This window comes from Heterodontus francisci, chromosome 18 (genome assembly GCF_036365525.1).
Source record: "Heterodontus francisci isolate sHetFra1 chromosome 18, sHetFra1.hap1, whole genome shotgun sequence".
In the NCBI taxonomy this organism is placed as follows: domain Eukaryota; kingdom Metazoa; phylum Chordata; class Chondrichthyes; order Heterodontiformes; family Heterodontidae; genus Heterodontus; species Heterodontus francisci.
Genome location: NC_090388.1, coordinates 89091038 through 89110108, shown reverse-complemented (window position 1 = coordinate 89110108; position 19071 = coordinate 89091038). Strand labels below are relative to the sequence as shown.

The window sequence follows — 19071 nt, the reverse complement described above, 5'->3', positions numbered from 1 at the left end:
ATGGCAGAACCTTTAGGAGTATTGACAGGCAGAGAGATCTGGTCGTACAGGTCCACAGGTCACTGAAAGGGGCAACGAAGGTGGATAAGGTAGTCAAGAAGGCATACGGCATGCTTGCCTTCATCGGTCGGGGCATAGAGTATAAAAATTGGCAAGTCATGTTGCAGCTGTACAGAACCTTAGTTAGGCCACACTTAGAATATTGCATGCGATTCTGGTCACCGCACTACAGAAGGACGTGGAGGCTTTGGAGAGGGTACAGAGGAGGTTTACCAGGATGTTGCCTGGTCTGGAGGGCATTAGCTATGAGGAGAGGTTGGAAAAAGTCGGATTGTTTTCACTGGAACGACGGAGGTGGAGGGGCGACATGATAGAGGTTTACAAAGTTATGAGCGGCATGGACAGAGTGGATAGTCAGAAGCTTTTTCCCAGGGTGGAAGAGTCAGTTACTAGGGGACATAGGTTTAAGGTGCAAGGGGTAAAGTTTAGAGGGGATGTGCGAGGCAAGTTTTTTACACAGAGGGTGGTGAGTGCCTGGAACTTGCTGCCAGGGGAGGTGGTGGAAGCAGATATGATAGCGACGTTTAAGAGACATCTTGACAAATATATGAATAAGAAGGGAATAGAGGGATAGGGGCCCCGGAAGTGCAGAAGGTGTTTGTTTAGGCAGGCATCAAGATCGGCGCAGGCTTAGAGGGCTGAATGACCTGTTCCTGTGCTGTACTGTTCTTTTTTTGTTTTGTAATAGAAATTTGGCCTTTAACTCAAATGAAGTTATGTTACGTTGTATAAAATCTCTGGTTAGACTCCGTCAGCAGAAGTGCTGATATGGAAGGTGAGATCAAAACAGATGTGATAGAAACAGAGAAACTAGGAGACTGAAATAGAGTCCTTACCGAAAGGAGGATAGGAGGAAATGTACTCAAGGTAACTGTGGAGTCAGTGGCCTTATAGTAGATATTGCTTGATAGCCTATCTCCAGTAATGGAGAGATTGGGGAAGGGACGAATTGGAGATTGACCAGGTGAAGGGGAGGGAAGGCTGGAAATTGGAAGCAAAGTTGATGAGATTTTCCAGTTCGGGACAAGAACTGTGGATGGCATCTGTACAGTCATCAATGTACTGGTAAAAAAGATGCGGGGTGGAAACCTGAGTAAGACTGGAACAAACGATGCTCCAGGTATCCTGTGGAAAGGCAGGCATAGCTGGGACCATTCCAGGTTCTCATAGAAACCTTTTATTTGGAAAAAGTAAGTGGAGCCAAAGGAGAAGTAGGCAGAGGAGGGTTAGTGGTGGATGGGTGGGTTCAAGGAAGAAACAGGCCCTTCAAGACATCCTGGTGGAGGTTGATTTGTAGAGGGATTCGATGTCCATGGTGAAAAGATGATGTTTAGAGCCAGGAAACTGTTAAAAGTCGGTGAGGTGAGAGTGATTGTCTTTGATATCAAGGCAGCATTTGACTGAGTGTCGCATCAAACAGCCCTAGCCAAATTGATGTCAATGGGAGTCAGGGGGAAGACTTCCTTCTGGAGTCATACCTGGCACAAAGAAAGAAGGTTGTAGTTGTTGGAGGCCAATCATCTCAGCCCCAGGACATTGTTGCAGGGGTTCCTCAGGTTAGTGTCCTAGGCCTGACCATCTTCAGCTGCTTCCTCAAAGGCCTTCCCTCCATCATAAGGTCAGACGTGGGGATGGATTGCATAATGTTCAGCACCATTCACAACTCATCAGATACTGAAGCAGTCCGTGTCCACATGCAGCAAGACCTGGACAACATTCAGGGTTAGGCTGATAAGTAGCAAGTAACACTTGTGCCACACAAATGCCAGGCAATGACCATCTCCAACAAGAGAGAATCTAACCATCTCCCCTTAACATTACTGAAATGAGGAGAAATTACTTCACACAAAGGGTTGTGAATCTTCGGAATTCTGTAACCCAGAGGGTTGTGGATTCTCCATCGTTGAATACATTTAGAGCTGGGATAGACTAATTTTTTGGTCTCTGGAATCAAGGGATATGGCAAGTGGGCGGGAAAGTAGAGTTGAATCCTAAGATCAGCCATGATTGTTTTGAATGGCAGAGCAAGCTCAATGGGCCATATAGTTTACTCCTGCTCTATTTCTTGTGTTCAACGGCATTGCCATTGCTGAATCTCCCACTGTCAATATCCTGGGGGTTATCATTGACCAGAAACTGAACTGGAGCAGACGCATAAATACTGTGACTACAAAAGCAGGTCAAAGGCTAGGAATCCTGCGGTGAGTAACTCACTTTCTGACTTCCCAAAGCCTGCCCACCATCTACAAAGTCAGGAGTGTAATGGAATACTCTCCACTTGCCTGGATGAATACGGCTTCACAAACACTCAAGAAGCTCGACACCATCCAGGACAAAGTAGCCCGCTTGATTTTACATTCCATCCACCACTTGAAACATTCACTCCCTCCAGCACCGTCGCACACTGGCAGCAGTGTGTACCATCTACACGATGCACTGCAGCAACTCACCACGCCTGCTTCAATGGTACCTTCCAAACCTGTGACCTCTGCCACCTAGAAGGACATAGGCATCAGATGCGTGGGAACACCAACATCTGCAAGTTCCCCTCCAAGCCATACACCATCCTGACTTGGAACTATATCATCATTCCTTCACTGTCGCAGGGACAAAATCCTGAAATTCTCTCCCTAACAACACTGTGGGTTAAAGGCCTGCTACCCAACCCGAACTCAACGGAACCTGACGACGTGTGTTGGTTTTGGGATGGGTCGGGCCCATCTTACGGGTCTGGCTTTCGGGCTCAGGTTAGGTTGGGCCGAGTCCAGGTCGGGCTCGGGTCAGATCTGGCCCGGGTCGGGTCGGGCCGGACATACTCGTTAAGTGCTCTGCTGGTAAGCATTGAAATTAAAAAAACTTACCTGAGCTGGGAGCCCGGCACGAAACTGAATCTGCGCGGTGAGCAAGTGATGTTACTATGACGTCATCACGCACATACTGCAGCTTCCTGGAGGTTCTGAGTCAGAAGGTAAGTAAGGGATGGTCGGGGTTGGGTCGAGTCAAGGTCGGGCTCGGGACAAAATCAGAGGGGCTTGGGACAAAATCAGAGGGACTCGGGCCGGGCCAGGGTCTGCTGTGGTTCGGTTGGGTTCGGGTCTGGTTCTTTTTCCCGACCTGAGCAGGCCTTTACTGTGGGTGTACCCGCACCAGATGGACTGCAGCTGTTCAAGAAGGCAACTCACCACCACCTTCTCAAGGGATGGGCAACAAATGCTGGCCGAGCCAGCGACACCCACATCCCATGAAATGAATTTTTTTTTTTTAAAGTGGCAGAGGGTGTTGAAGAGTCGCAGATGTAGGTGGCAAGAGACAGGTCAAGGGGTGAAAAAGGTCATGTTGGGAAGAAATTAGTTCCTTGGGGCAAGAACAGATGAAACAGCAGTTTTTTGTGGATCTTGGGAAGGAGGTAGATGTGGGGTTGGTGGCTGTGGGAGAGAGATCTCTGGAGGAGATGAGGACCGTGATAGTCTTGAAAACAATAGCTTGATGTTCCATGGTGGAGTCATGACCCCGGGAGAGGTAGGGGGAGGTGTCTGCGTCTGCTAGGTAGAAGACAGTTTGTCAAACAACAACAGTGCCACCCTTCTCAACAGGTTTAATAATGTTCAGGGTTGTACCTGAGAGACAAAAGTGCTGCAAGTTCATAGGGAGGTATGTTAAAGTGCGTGAGGAGAGCAGAGAAATTGAGATAGCTGATGTCACACTGGCAATTCGAAATGAAAAGGTCTAGAGAGGGCAAGAGGCCAGGGGGAGGAGGCCAGGTGGAATGAGAATTCTGAAGAAGGGAGAAAGGACCCTTTTGGCAGTCCTGGCCAAAGAATTGGCTATGGAGGCAAAGACAACAGAAGAAAAGCGTAGCGTCATGCCAAGCTCAAAATTCATAAAGGGTGGGGAGTATGGAATGAAACTGATGCCTTTGTTTAGGACTTTTTGATTACGTTTTGTACTTGCCCACCAACTTTGAGTGATTTATGTACTTGGACCCCTAAATCTCTCTGCCTCTCTCCAGTGCTTAGTTTCTTATCACCTAGAAAATCCCATTTACCTGATACACAAATTTTATTTTTTTTATTTTTATTTTAGAGATACAGCACTGAAACAGGCCCTTCGGCCCACCGAGTCTGTGCCGACCAACAACCACCCATTTGTACTAACCCTACAGTAATCCCATATTCCCTACCACCTACCTACACTAGGGGCAATTTACAACGGCCAATTTACCTATCACCTGCAAGTCTTTGGCTGTGGGAGGAAACTGGAGCACCTGGCGAAAACCCACGCAGTCACAGGGAGAACTTGCAAACTCCGCACAGGCAGTACCCAGAATCGAACCCGGGTCCCTGGAGCTGAGGCTGCGGTGCTAGCCACTGTGCCGCTAATCTGTTTTCTGCAACTGGTTGAGTTCATAAATCCCTTTCCCCACTCTCCCCATTCTCACTTCAGACATGAAATATGAGGAGCTCATACACGTCTTCATCACCAAGGTTGAGACCATTCTGTATGTTGCCATTCTCTTTGCCTCCTGCCCATGGAGAGCTGAACCCTATTTTTTTTGCTGTTTTTTTTTCAACATATTCTCCTCCCTTCTTCGAGATAATATTGTCCAGATCTACCTCTTACTCCCTTGACTTCATCCCACTTAACTCTTGACCATCGAGCTCCCCTGCTTTCTCCCTGTGTAAGCTGACATTCTTAGTGGTTCCCTCCCCTTCATTATACTACCCCACCGCTCTCAACCCTTCAGTCCTCATCAGTCCCTTGAACATTTCTGTCATACAGTTAAATCATGTCTGATCTGTATTTTAACTCCATTTACCCACCTTGGTATTGTAACTCTAAATACCCTTGCCGAACAAAAGTTTTTCCATCTCAGTTTTGAAATTTTTAGTTGACCCCGAGCCTCAGCACTTTTTTTTTGCGAGACAGAGCTCCAGACTTGCACTACACTTTGTGTGAAGAAGTGCTCCCTGACATCACCCCTGAATTGCCTCGCTCTAATTTTAATCATCTGCCCTCTTGTTCTGAGCATCCAAAAGGTATCGAAGCACTGGTGAAGGTGGGACAAAGATGATACCAGCAGGAAAGACCAAACAAGCTGTGTCCCTTTTCAGTAGAAAAGAACTGAATGGCTTTGACAAGGATGTGGAGCAGATGTTACCTCTTTTGGGTGAATCCAGAACTAGGGGGAACTGTTTTAAAATTAGGGGATGGCCTTTTAGGACAGAGATGAGGAGAATTATTTTTCTTTCAGAAGGTTGTGTGACTTTGGAACTGGTGGAGGCAGGAACATTGAATATTTTTAAGGTGGAGGTAGATAGATTCTTGTTAGGCAAGGGAATCAAAGGTTTTTGGGGGTAGATGGGAGTGTGGAATTCGAAACACAAACAGATCAGCCATGATCTTATTGAATGGCGGAGCAGGCTCGAGGGGCCGAATGGTCTACTACTCCTAATTCGTGTGTTCGTATGTAATAGAGGTCTTTAAAGTTATGAAAGGATTGATAGGGTAGATGTAGAGAAAATGATTCCACTTATTGGGGGTTTAAGACTGAGCCATAAATAAAAGGTACTCACAAACATATCCAGTAAGGAATCCAGTAAGAGAAGCTTCGAGTAGTGAGAATGTGGAACTTGCTACCACAGGGAGTAGTTGAAGTGAATTTGTGTCACCCTCATCCAATACTTCCTCCATTGTCCATCTCATTCGGTGTCCTCTTGAATGTCTTCACTCTTACCTCTCTGATTCTAACCAAAGCATCTCTAGCAAACGCTACTTTTGCCTGCAATATCACCTTGAGAGTCCCTCAAGGATAGGTGAGTGGTGGTAATGTCACTGAACTAGTAATTCAGAGACCCAGGCTAATTCCCTCGGGACTTGAGTTCGAATCCCACCATGGCAGCTGGTAGAAAATAAATGCAATTAATTACTAAAAAAAAAATCTGGAATTGAAAGCTCTCGTCAGTAATGGTGCCATGCAGCTATTGTCAATTGTCGTAAAAATCCATCTGGTTCACTAATATCCTTCAGGAAAGGAAATCTGCCATCCTTACATGGTCTGGCCTCCATGTGACTCTTAACTGCCCTCCGAAATGGCCTAACAAGCCACTCAGGTCAAGGGCAATTAGGGATCGGCAGCAAATGCTGGCCTTGCCAGTGACACCCTCATCCCATGAAAGAAAAAAAAAGACATAGGATCCTCAAGGATCTAACTTGACCCTCCTCCTCCTCTTCATCTGCATGCTGCCCCTTGGTGAAATTATCCATAACGTGGGATCAGCTTTCACAGTGTCCCATTCCAGGGAATCTGCAACCCACCCTGAGAAGCTGATGCCGTAAACTTGAGGTCATCCAAAACTCTGCTGTCAATGTCCTAACTCGTACTAAATCACCTTCCCTTATCACCCCTATGCTCGCTGACTTACATCGGCTCCTGGTCAAGCAATATCTTGATTTTAAAATTCCCATCCTTGTTTTCATAGCCCTCTAAGGCCTCATCCCTCCCTATCTCTTTAATCTCCTTCAGCCCTGCAACCCTCCAAGATATCTACGCTTCTCTGATTCTGCCCTCTTGTGCATTCCTGATTTTAATTGCTCCACCATTGTTGGCCGCGCCTTCAGTTGCCTAGGCCCGAAGCACTCCATCTCGCTTTTCACCTTGGGACACTCCATAAAACCTACCTCCTTTACCATGCTTTTGGACATCTGACCTAGTATCCGCTTATGTGGTTCGGTGTTATACTTTGTTTCAGAATGCACCTGTGAAGCGTCTTGGGACATTTTATGACATTAATGATGCCTATATAAAGATAGGTTGTTACCGTTTGTCATGAGTTGGAATGGTCAAATCTGAAGGTGGCAAAAGCATAATTTGGGTGTGAACGTAGGTAGTGGAAAGGCTTAGATAGAAGTGGAGGATGAGAATGTTACGGATATAGGGTGTGTTGCAGGATCACAGAGGAAGGTAGTACAGGGTGGAGTGTGTGGTGTAGAATTTCGTCATTTGGGGACATGTGGTGCAGTTTCTCATCAGACTATGGCTGAAACAGTTCCACAAAGTTAGTTTTTGTCTGAGAAACAAGTAGTTGCTCATTATTATTTCAAAGTTTTCTTTAAAATCAAAGTAACATCTGTGGTTGACGTAGCTCATTGCTACATAGTTGACACATTCCACTTATAGAATCATAAAATGGTCACAGCACAGATGGAGGCCATTTTTCCTGTTGTATCCATGCTGGTTCTCTACTCAGCTGGTCCATGCCTTTCCCTGTCGCCTTGCAATTTTTTCTCTTCAAATGCACTTCTCTTTTGACAGCCATTTTGAAACTGCGTCCACAACACTCGCAGGCAGTGCATTCCAGTTCCTAACCACACGCTGTGGTAGGGCAAGAGAGTCCCCTGCGGAGTGTCACTTGGGTTCAGAGCTAGACGTAACAGGAATGAGTGACTCAACACCAAATGATGTGTTAAAACAGTAATTTTATTGAGTAATTGTGAAGTAATTATTAAACAATTATTAACGATAAAAGCAGAAAAGAAAGATAACTTTATTAAAAAGAAATGAAGGAAACGAGTATAGAAAGACAAAAAAAACTTGCAGCACAACTGCTATAACCCCAAATTTGTCTGTTCATGACAGCTCCCTAAAATGGTACCACGTTCCCCTTGGTACATACATCACTGAGTCTCCGGAAAACCTTCCTCCATAGTCCTCAGTGGATGACTAGTTCACTCCTGTTGCAGCCTCGAAAGTTGGATGCTGTGCCCCTTTAAATCCAATTTCTGGCTCCATTCCAGCTTCCCAAGGCTTCCATCAGACTTTCTCAAAACAAGAGTCTGACAACCATGAGTCCTTATTGAATTCTTCTGACCGGCACTACGAGGCTGTTCAGGCTGTTTACACATCCTTTGATGGTGTCTCTCACCTGCCATCAATTAGGTTTTACTGTCCATCAATTAAACTCCATCTCCTGACTCCACGCCATAGTGGACCACCCCATGTGCAAGGCTATCCATTGTCCTGGCTTGTAGTTCAAGGGTCATCAAATACTATTAGAACTAACTTCTGTTTAAACAATGGGAAAGCAACCTTATTTTCAAGAAGAGAAGATCGGTAGTTTAGACAAAACAGCAGCTGTGCATGGCCTGGCCTGACCAGCATGAAAACAAACAGAAAAAGTTCTTGGTGGGGGGGGGGAGAAAACAAGTTCATAGTTAACAATACTGTTGATTGCCATTGATTACATAATGAATTAATTAATTAATTGACTTAATCAGAGTACAATCACACTTAGTTTTCAATCAATGTCTACAAAGTAACCTTTAAAAATTCACTACAGGTTTGATACAAGTTTTTATTAAAAGCAAAGCAAAAGCAAAAACATAAAAACTACAAAATGTAGTGGAGGCAGGCCTCAGGCCTACAGCCCTCCCACCCCCCCAAGCCTTTAAAGTACAAATTACAGCTATATTTTATAATCAACATAACTACTTATGGTAATTTATTCAGTTGAACTGATCTTTTTTATATCCGACTGGGGTTTCAAAGCTCATAAAGGTCGCAGTTTGAGTTCAGTTACTCATGAGGTCTACTGTTGATACATTTTATTTACACTTTGTGCAATTAACTAGTAGAGACAGAATTATCGGTAATTGAACAAAGACTAACACATGCGTAATCCTAATCCATGGATGAACATTCACGTTCATGCCCCAATTCCATAAATCCTCCCACCATGTGGTAGTCTTGATACCATCAATCTTTTTATTAATATACTTGTTATGTTGCTGCAAGCAAAGATAAATTTTTTTGGGATTTAGCAATGCTCTCTCTTAATTCTCTCAGTTGTTCGGGCAGTTATGGGACATTATAACTTATTCTTCCTACATAGTCCTGTAATTGTCCCTTCATTGTAACTTTTACACTAATTTATGTTATATTATGATGGTAAATATTTATCAATTCTTGGTCACCAATTCTGACCGGTGTTTCTGGGGTAAAACAGAAGGTTGCTTCGGAACAGGCCATAGTTTTTCATATCCAAAATTATAATTCTCTATGGTGGTAGCACAGTATTCCCCTTCTCCTATGTATACAGTTTGTTTTGGCTTTAGGTCAGCTGCAACAGTCTCCATTGTGCAATTTACTTGTGTTTGATTAAACCCACATGTTGCTATGGGATGGTCCCTTATCTTGTACGGCCACACAATCACTTCTCTAAACATGTTACAGCCTTCCAGCCAAGTTCCTAATACATAATCTCCCAAATTTACTGCATATAGGTAGTTATTGTGATATTGTACATGACTGCTGTCCCAAATCAGTTCCATCTTTTCCACCTGATATATTGGCAATGGCTTAGTCTCACCTGATACTACTGGTAGAAACAGAATTAAACCAATGATGGTCCATTTAGAATTCCACATTTGACCTGTATAGGGTAAAGCTGAACCAATCCTCTGAGTTGGCAGGCTGTGATGCTATTTTTCTACTTTGGCAAGGAAGTTAACTACTCACTCGTGATCCATGTGAAGTCTGATTTCGCCTTCATGTATCTGTCTCATATTCTCTTCGGTTTGTTCCACCAGCCAGGACCCGTATGTGACACACACATCATTTTGAGCTGCTTCTACCGAGGCATTACGGTCTTCCCCGATTAACTCATTGTTGTTGCATAATTTTCTTATTCCATCACTATATCCTTTAAATCAACTGTCATTACCTGATTTTCCCGTAAGTGAGTGTTTCCTTCCCTCAGAATATTCTTGAGTTGCATTTCAAGCTTTTTAATTGCACGTTTAGTGTGGCCAGATTGATACTATTGACACTGAAGCTCCAGTATTAAATCCTGTTGCCAAATCATTGATCAACCCCCTCTTACGTCTGGATGCACTCTTGTTCAGAACATCAATTTGCTCCCGGTGATCCGGTCCCCCATCTAATTTTATGCCCAACTCAACGACTTGGCGTAACAAATTTTTATACTGTGCTCGTGTTTTTGCCTTGCACCAACTTGGTCAAATTCAGCATCACAGGTACTACTTCATGATGTACATTATGGTATAAAATCTTCCCCATTGGGATTAACACCAATCCATTTTTTGGTCCCTCCCTATATGTCGAACAATCTGGCTCACTCACCCTAAGGAGTACTGAACATGTGTTATAGTTTTTTAAAACAATCTGTGGGACTGACCACTGTAACATAATCTGCAGGTCCCCTTGTTTACAACTATGATCGCCATCAGGAGCATACGGGACGAGTTTGGTCCATAAGATAGGAGTCTCTTTGCCTTGGTTTGTTCTCCCTCTAGGGATGGTGGGGTCTGATTTACATTTTGTCTCAGGGGACACCTTTTTTGCTGACCCTGGTGGGACATCACCCCCCACAAGAAACATATAGTTCCCTGAATTGAATTTACCCTGTCACTTGGACCAGCATAACTGGATATAATTCCCAGGTGGGCCTGTCATCATTATTCTCGGGTTGTCTTCTGGGCTACAACCTCCCACCCTTTTCAGTTCGCTACCCTTCTCAACTTGTCTTAAAGTGACAAATGTGGAATGTCTAAGGGGCAGAATAGTTTCAGACTCTGACATAAGTACCTTCCATCAAAACTCATGGATTAAACACACTCCTTTTCCTTCCTTAACTCGCCATATCTGTCACATTCCCTGAAGAGAGCAATCGCCTGAACAGTCCCCTCTAATCTGTCCATGGTATTCCCACATTTCAGGTCAGTGACCTTTCATCAGAACTGGCAAAGATTACAAATGTAATAGGTTTTAAGCAAATTAAGTGGGGGTGGGGCAAATATAACACAAGGGAAAGTGTTGATAGGACAGAGGGTCACAGAGAATAATTGACCAGAAGGTCATGGAGCAAAGGCAAAGGGTGTGTTAATGGTGTGCTGAAAGACAAAGAGCTAGTGCAGAGAGGGTGTTAAATGACGAATAATGAACAGCCCTGGCCCAAAGCACAAACATGAAAAAAACAGTGGGCAGGCACATGGTTAAAAAAAAAAATGATGAAACAAACCAAAATAAAAAAGGGGGGCCCGTCATGCTCTGAAATTATTGAACTCAATATTCAGTTCGGCAGGCTGTAGTGTGCCTAATCGGTAAATGAGATACTGTTCCTCGAGCTTGCTTTGATGTTCACTGGAACACTACAGCAAGCTCATAACAGAGATATGTGCATGACTGAGGGTGTGGGGGTAGGGATTGAAATGGCAAACGACAGGAAGCTCGGGGTCATGTTTTCGGACTGAGCAAAGGTGTTTTGTGCCTCGGCTAATGAAGGCCAGTATCCCGTATGCCTTCTTGGCCACCTTATTCACCTGTGCAGCCTCCTTCAGGGATCTGTGGACGTGCACTTGTGCACTCCAAGGTCCCTCTGTTCCTATACACTTCTCAGTATCCTCCTATTTATTGTGTATTTCCCTTGCCTTGTTAACCTTCCCTAGATGCATTACCTCACACTTCTCCGGATTGAACTCCATTTGCCACTGTTCCGCCCACCTAACTAGTCCATTGATATCTTCCTGCAGTCTATAGCTTTCATCTTCATTATCAACCAAATGGCCAATTTTTGTATTAACTGCAAACTTTTTAATCATACCCCCTACATTCAAGTTCAAATCATTGATAAAGAGGACAAAACGCAAGGGACCCAGTACTGAGCCTAACATAAGAAATAGGAGCAGGAGTAGGCTTCTTGAACCTGCTCTGCCATTCAATAAGATCATGGCTGATGTGATCATGGCCTCAACTCCACTTTCCTGCCTGCCTCCCAGAAGCCTTGAATATATGCAATAACCTAGCCTCCACTGCTCTCTGGAGTAAAGAATTCCAACGATTAACAACCCTCAGAGAAGAATTTCCTCCTTATCTCTGTCTTAAATAGGAGACCCTTTATTCTGAAACTTTGCCCCCTAGTTCTAGATTGCCCCATGAGAAACATTCTGTCAGCATCCACCCTGTCAGACCCCCTCAGAATCTTATATCTTTCAATAAGATCATCTCTCATTCTTATAAACACAAATGATTATAGGACAAACTGCTCAATCTATCCTCATCAGACAACCTCTTCATATCAATCAATCTAGTGAACCTTCTCTGTACTGCCTCCAATGCAGGTATAATCCTCCTTAAATAAGTAGATCAAAACTTACACAGTACTCTAGGTGTGGTCTCACCAATGCCCTGTACAGTTGTAGCAAGACTTCCCTACTTGTATACTCCATACCTCTTGCAATAAAGGGCAACATTCCATTTGCCTTCCAAATTGCTTGCTGTACCTGTGTGCTAACTTTTTGTGATTCATATACAAGAAGGCCTGCAGAACCCCACTGGAAATAGCCTTCCAGTCACAAAACATAAAAACTACAACGACCCTCTTTGTTACCTCCTCAATAATTTTAATCATATAGTCGTTTAGTAGTACAGAATTTGAGTATTGCTGAAAATAAGACATGTTGTCGAAGCTTTTCGTCTTGCACTCATTAGGACAATCGCAAGAATAGCCAATGTAAGAGAAAACAACAACTTATCCTGCATGAGAAGAGAGTGCTGATTGGTTGGCAAGTGAACTCTGGTAGAGGCATTGCTATGGCGAATGCACCAGTTTACAGTGACTGACAGTTAACTGCCAAGCTTTGTTTAAAATTTAAACCAGGCAGCTTGACTCTGGTCAAGGCATTGCCCTGAGGAATGAGCCAGCAAATGGCTGCCACTTATTTTGTTCAGCTGAAACAGGTGCAATGTATGTACATGTTCTTTCTGTTTGCAAAGAGCAGGGCCCTGTGTATTAATATATGTAGCTTCCAGTATGCACAAATGCGTCACACTGCGAGCCCTACTGACAACCTTAAATTGGTATATAGACCATACGTCCCAAAGACTGGCAGATCGTATCAAACAGCCTGTCACTTCTGCTGTTCGCAAGGGGCAAGGTACGGGGTGTACCCAACCAGCCTGTGCTTGCAAAACTGAAAACACAGTGTCCAACATTAGATGTGATTCCGCAATTGGACAACATTTGCTCAATAATCCTCAGTATGCTAAGAATTATGCTGACAACCAATTTGAGATTGGTCCCTCCAGCAGAGACAGAAGTTTGTGCACATTCTGCAGAAGTCCTGGTTTCCTGTGCTTGATGACAGGCGGTATGGCGTCATCACCTGGAGCTTTGCCAATGGCAAGCAAGTCAATAGCTTTGCTAAGCTCCTCCACTGTGGGTTTGATATCCATCTCTTCCTTGACAGACAGGCTCGCTATGGTACTTAGAGCTTCCTCAGTGACTGTTTTTCTTGGAATACAACTCAAGGTAGTGCTTCACCCATCCCTCCATCTGTTTGTTGCAGTCAGTGATGACCTCCCCTGCCTTTGTTTTGAGTGGAGCTGTTTTCTTTGCTAATGGACCTCTTGCCTTTTTGATTCCATCATACATGCCCCTAACATTGCCTGTGTCAGAGGACATCTGGATATTCTAGCAAAGTTGTGACCAGTAGTCGTTGGCGCAGCGCCTAGCACTAACTTAGTGCATTCAGAATTTTCTTGCCCGGATCTCTATAGTAATTAATGAGAGTGAATCACTTGACTTCAAGAAAGGTTCTATTACAGTAATGTTAACGTCCAACTAGTCAGTGTTTTTCTGTATGTTGAGAGTGCAGTATTATTGTAAATGGTGTCTCAAAGTATGTTCCATTTCACTTCTGCACTCTGTGTGGGAAGGTCGGAGAGCACCTGCCTGTCAGTCTTTGATTGCAATTTACCTGGGCCAGATCCGTTCTCATACCATTGAAATTGTCCCTGCCCAATTCACTATTTTTACTCCCTTGCCAGCCTAAACCTTATGATAATATAATCACTGTCCCTAAAATGTTCCCCTACTGACACCATGACACTTGATCCACTTGTCCCAGCTCACTCCCCAGAACCAGATCCAGCAGTGCCTCCTTCCTGGTTGGACTGGAAACATACTGATGTAGAAAATTCTCCTGAACACACTTCAGAAATTGTTGCCCCTGTCTGCTGTTTAAACTAATACTATCCCAGTCTATATTAAGTTAATTAGAGTCCCCCATTATAACTATTCTATAGTTTTTGTTGACCTATATATAACCTATGTTTCTTCCAGGTACTGGAACTCCTCGAAAACAACCACGTAAGACTCCATTGGTGCCACGTAGCTTGGAGCCCCCTGTCCTCGAGTTGTCACACAGTGCCAAGGTTCAGCTGGAGGAGCTGATGATGGTGGGAGACCTTCTGGAAGTATCCCTTGATGAGACACAGCACATTTGGAGAATACTGCAGGCTACGCACCTTCCTGCTGAGGACAGATTTCTGCAGATATTAGAGGTATCTCTTATCATCCATCCAGATTCCTTTTCTATCCTTTCAGCTTCATTGTACTGGAAGGTGGGTAGTCCTTCATCTTAGCACTGTGGAAATAAGTTTTCTGTGGCCAATCCTCTGAGAGGGTATGCTACAGACAGTGAAAATAGCTGCAGATATAAGAAAAGGTTAAGCAGATTAGGCTTCTATTCTCCAAATGCAAACTTCCTGATAACCTGACTAAAGTTTTTTAAATAAACAGAGAAAATCGTTCATTATGGGAAGAATCAAGTACCATGAGATGCAAGTTAGAAAGGGAGGAAGTTGGTAGATTAAAGAAATGTTAGAGAACTTTTTCCACCCACTTTGTAGTGGAGAGTTGTGGAATAAGTTATGAGGGAATGACAAGCAAACTGAAGTATGAACGGGGTCAAGAGACAAGTCTAAGTTTGTGGAAGGGTGAGAAGATTTGGTGAGACATGATGGTGAGTCTGATCAATAAAAAAAGAACTGCCTTGTTTAGACCCTGTGACCTTTTCTTAGTCCTGTGTTCTTCTCTTCTGTTTCCTGTGTAACTGAAACAAATGTTATTCTGAGTTTTGTGATGGGAGAATTTCTTTTTCTTTCCTCCTTTGACAACTTGCTGCCTTTTAGGATGATGGCCCAGAGGAGAAATCCATCAGAATTAAAGTCAAGGATTCTTCTGATAAAAAACGAAAGCGAAAACTGGAAAAAACGGAATTGTTCTTAGGGGACAGCAAGAAGTTAAAGGAACTAAGAAAGTTTGACAAGTCCAAAAAGAAAAAGCTAAAACTGAACCCTGAGAAAATGAAAGAACAGAGCAAATTAGGGAAGAAATTCAGCAAAGAGGAAAAAGAGAAAGAAAAGAAGAAAAAAGAGAGATCCAAAGAAAGTGCTGAGAAAATGTTAGAAAAGAAGAAAGAAAAGAAAGTGGTTTTACCAGCTCGAGAGGATTGGTCTGCAGCAGAGGATTCGGAGGATGAAAACGCTGTTTGTGCTGCGTTGAACTGTCAGCGGCCTTGTGGAGAAGAGGTTGGTTAGCAGTTATGGTAGAGCAGCAACTAGTTCTGGTTAGAGCCAGGAGCAAGTCATATTGCGCTTCAATCTACCCTTGCACTAATACAATGGATAACCCACTTAAAATGCCTGTTGTCCTCTCAGTAATGGGCAATTTATCAAGCTCCTTCTTTAAAAGGGACTATATATTATTGGTCTGTTATTCACACTTACACCTTTTACAATTGTTAACAGGATGTTTGCTGATCATGTTCCCCAGCGCTATTGGACTTCTGTATGTTCAAGATCTTAGTGTACTAGACATTTGAGTGGATTATTAACAGATAATGGCAGAGTTTGTTGAATTAATTTTAAGCATTTTTACTTGACACAATTAATACATTTTAATTTAAAAAGGAAAAACAGTGACATTTGGAATTTCAACATTCTAACCACACTATCATTCACCCAAGTTACGTTAGCATCGTTCCCATATCTAACTATTTTGCAGAGGTATTCAACTCCTTCCAGACCTAGTTCACAGAGAGACTGTACCCAATTCAATTTCCCACCTTCTGAGACTCTTTTCCAATTCAAGCAGGTATATTCTTCCACACCCCCACCACAGTTCATGCAAAAAACTCTCCTCTCTGCACCTTCTCACCTAATGCTGGCACTCTCCTTCCTTCTGTTTTGTTCGCTTCCCCCTCCACTCATCCACTCCCCACCCCCACCTTTGTCACCTCCCAGTACTGCTCCCACCTTCCATTTCTTTCCTTCTCCCCTTCATTGCCATCTATTTCTGTTTTTTCCCATGTCCACTCTTACCCAACTCTTGTTGCTAACACTGTGATCCTGTCTTTGTGAGAATTCCAGACACAGTGTGCAGTGATTGGAATCACTGCATTATTATCAGGGCTCTGTAGGAATAGCATTGTGGACAGCGCAGATCATTGTGAAGTGAATGTTGTTGGCAAATACAAACACCTAGCCCAGACCCATGGAATAACGCTAATTGACATGTATGATGAATGTGATGCCTTTTTACGACATACTAGACATGTGATGCTTTTCTTAAAACCTGGTTGTTATCAGGCTTAATTTTAAAGTTCCTTTGGTCTGTGAAAGTGGGTTAGATCTGGGAGTTTACCAGTTTCATGCTGTACAATATGTTCTTTAAACAAAACCAAAATACTGTGAAATCTGAAATAAAAACAGAAAGTGCTGGAAATATTCAGGTCTAGCTGCATCTGTGAAGAGAGAAACATAGATAACGCTTCAGGTCAATGACCTTTAGTCAGAATTTCTTCTGATGAAAGGTCATCAACTTTGATGCGTTAACTCTGTTTCTCTCTCCAGAGATGTTGCCAAACCTTTTGAGCATTTCCAGTATTTTTTGTTTATATTTGTAATCTTTGAACAGTCTACCTGGACTACATTCCTGAATTGCTCTGTTTTCTGTTGAAATTAATGGGCTGTACAACTTGTGTGCTGTATGACAGAAAAACAAATTGTTTTGAAGGTAACGTTTACTGGGTTTGTGTGCTACAGGTTGACTGGGTGCAGTGCGATGGAGGCTGTGACGAATGGTTCCACCAGGTCTGTGTGGGTGTCTCTTCTGAGATGGCAGAGAATGAGGATTACATCTGTACTGGATGCACCAGGCAAGTGGCTCCGAGCATCAGAGCAGCTGGGCAAGGTCTACCTGGAATGTACACTGCCACATCTTTCTTGGAGGACTCAAAGGACAACAGCTAGTCCCATGTTCCTGACTTTCATGGAAGTACCGCCAAGTTATCAGCTGAAAACAGGACTCTGGTCAGAACTGATGTGCACAGCACTCTTGTCAAGAAATCTCTTACACCCTGCATTTTTAAGGACAGGTGTGAAGAGCATGGTTAAGATTAGCGTTGTGAAAAAGTGCGGTTAGAGACAATTCTATGCTCCACATAGTGTGTGTGAAAAGTAACCCCCTCACATTTGGGGGAGCTGGAGTAGTGGGGCGAGTGATGGATAGTTGTTGGGGGAGGGGAGGTAGGAGGTTGCCAGGGGAGGGATGGGGAGCTGGGGGAGAAGTAATGCAGATGGAAAGGGAGTGAACCTGGAATTGGTGCTGAAGTGGGAAGGGAAGTCATTTTCCACAATACATCCCTGTTGGGCATGCACAATGCTCTAAGTCCCTTAGCCAGAGGCCAAGAGTGTCATTAGTTTTAAGAGTTAAGTATTTAACCCTCTCACCTTCTGTTTAAAGTAATTTTAATTATATTGAGACCTGTTCAGACAGTTTGAAATTGGACTTTTTTTCTTGTATTCCATCTTTGACATATTTTGATGAGCTTTTAGAGCTGGCCCTTTGTTTAACAATGTAGGGTGTGTCAGTCAGGTGTTGGCAATTTTTATCAAGTGTAAATGTCTTTCCTGCACCACCTGAAGTCTGTCTTGGATAATGAGTTGTAAGCCAACTGCAGAGATACTTTCAGATGCTGTATATGTACAGAGCTCCCTTGTTGAACAGGGGAACAATAATACCTACTAACTGAGTGCACAGATAAGATCATATTTAATGGAGTACATGCACCAATTATGCCTTGGGACCCAGCTAAACTAATGGAAGCAAACACATTCTTTCTAGTTGCCCAGTAGTTTTATGTATTTATGCAGGTTTTGCTGGAAGATACTAGGCAGTTTAGACTTTTTGTAGAAGTTTTTCTTATTTATCATTTTTTTGATTTTTTTTTCATAAACGCATTCTGAAGGATAGAGAATTTTTTTTGGCTATGTAATGTGTATCAGGATGTAATGTCTTTGTGTGTCTGACGAGCAAATCGCTTGTAAGTTACAAAGAAAATACAGCAACCGTAACAACTGGTGGATTTTCTATCTTCTTTGGGATTTATTTGTATATGCTATTAAAATAGGAGAAATTCAATGCACATCATACTTGAACCCATGAGCCAGTTGTACTTGTAAAGCAACAGCTCACACATTAATACTGTAAGCCCTGTAGCTCTGTGGATGTGGAATTTCTACCCTTTTGGGTAACTTCCACAATTACTCTTAAGCCAGTTACCCCAGCGTACTGTGGAGCTGGTACTTGTGACGGTGCCTCTTGTCTTGATTCCAAGTGCTGTCAACTCATACTCATTTTGCAGTCTCCATTCCTTCATCCCCATTAAATTTCACCTTCACCTCCACATACAGAATGAAAGATATGAAGTGTGGAATCTTTTATTTCATTCATGGCAACACCAATAATCAGATGACTGCAAAAACTCGAAATCTGTTTTGCTGGAAAGTGTAAAAGGAGTGAATTGTGTGAGGCTGAACAAACCTGGGGGACATCAGTGCTATGCGTTCTCTGAATTGGGGTGTACCTGAAGACCGGAGCCGCGGCAGTCGGCAGGCAGACCTAGGAGGAGGCGGATCTGGAGCGGGACCTGCATAAAGAAAGAGCGGAGCGCAAAGCCCTTACCTACCTTGGACCGGAGCAGCAACAGTCGGCAGGCGGACCTGGAGGAGGCGGGTCCGGAGCAGGACCTGTATAATTTCAGTGCTGTATCTCTAATCTAATCTAACCTAAAGAGAGAGCGGGGCTGGAGGCCCTTGCCCACCTTGGATCGGAGCAGCGGCAGACGGACCTGGGAGGAGGCGGGACCAGA

At 43.6% G+C, this 19071-nt stretch overlaps 1 protein-coding gene across 2 annotated transcripts in view; it reads left to right on the top strand.

The window, feature by feature from the left end:
- Positions 1-18578, top strand: part of kdm5a (lysine demethylase 5A) — a 390488-nt gene extending 371910 nt beyond the window's left edge. For both annotated transcript variants that reach the window (XM_068051114.1, XM_068051113.1), the window contains 3 exons: positions 14199-14419; positions 15050-15448; positions 16964-18578. In XM_068051114.1, the coding sequence (XP_067907215.1) occupies positions 14199-14419; positions 15050-15448; positions 16964-17170 (827 nt within the window). In that variant the 3' untranslated portion in view covers positions 17171-18578. The remainder of the gene's footprint in view (positions 1-14198; positions 14420-15049; positions 15449-16963) is intronic.
- Positions 18579-19071: the final 493 nt, after the last annotated feature.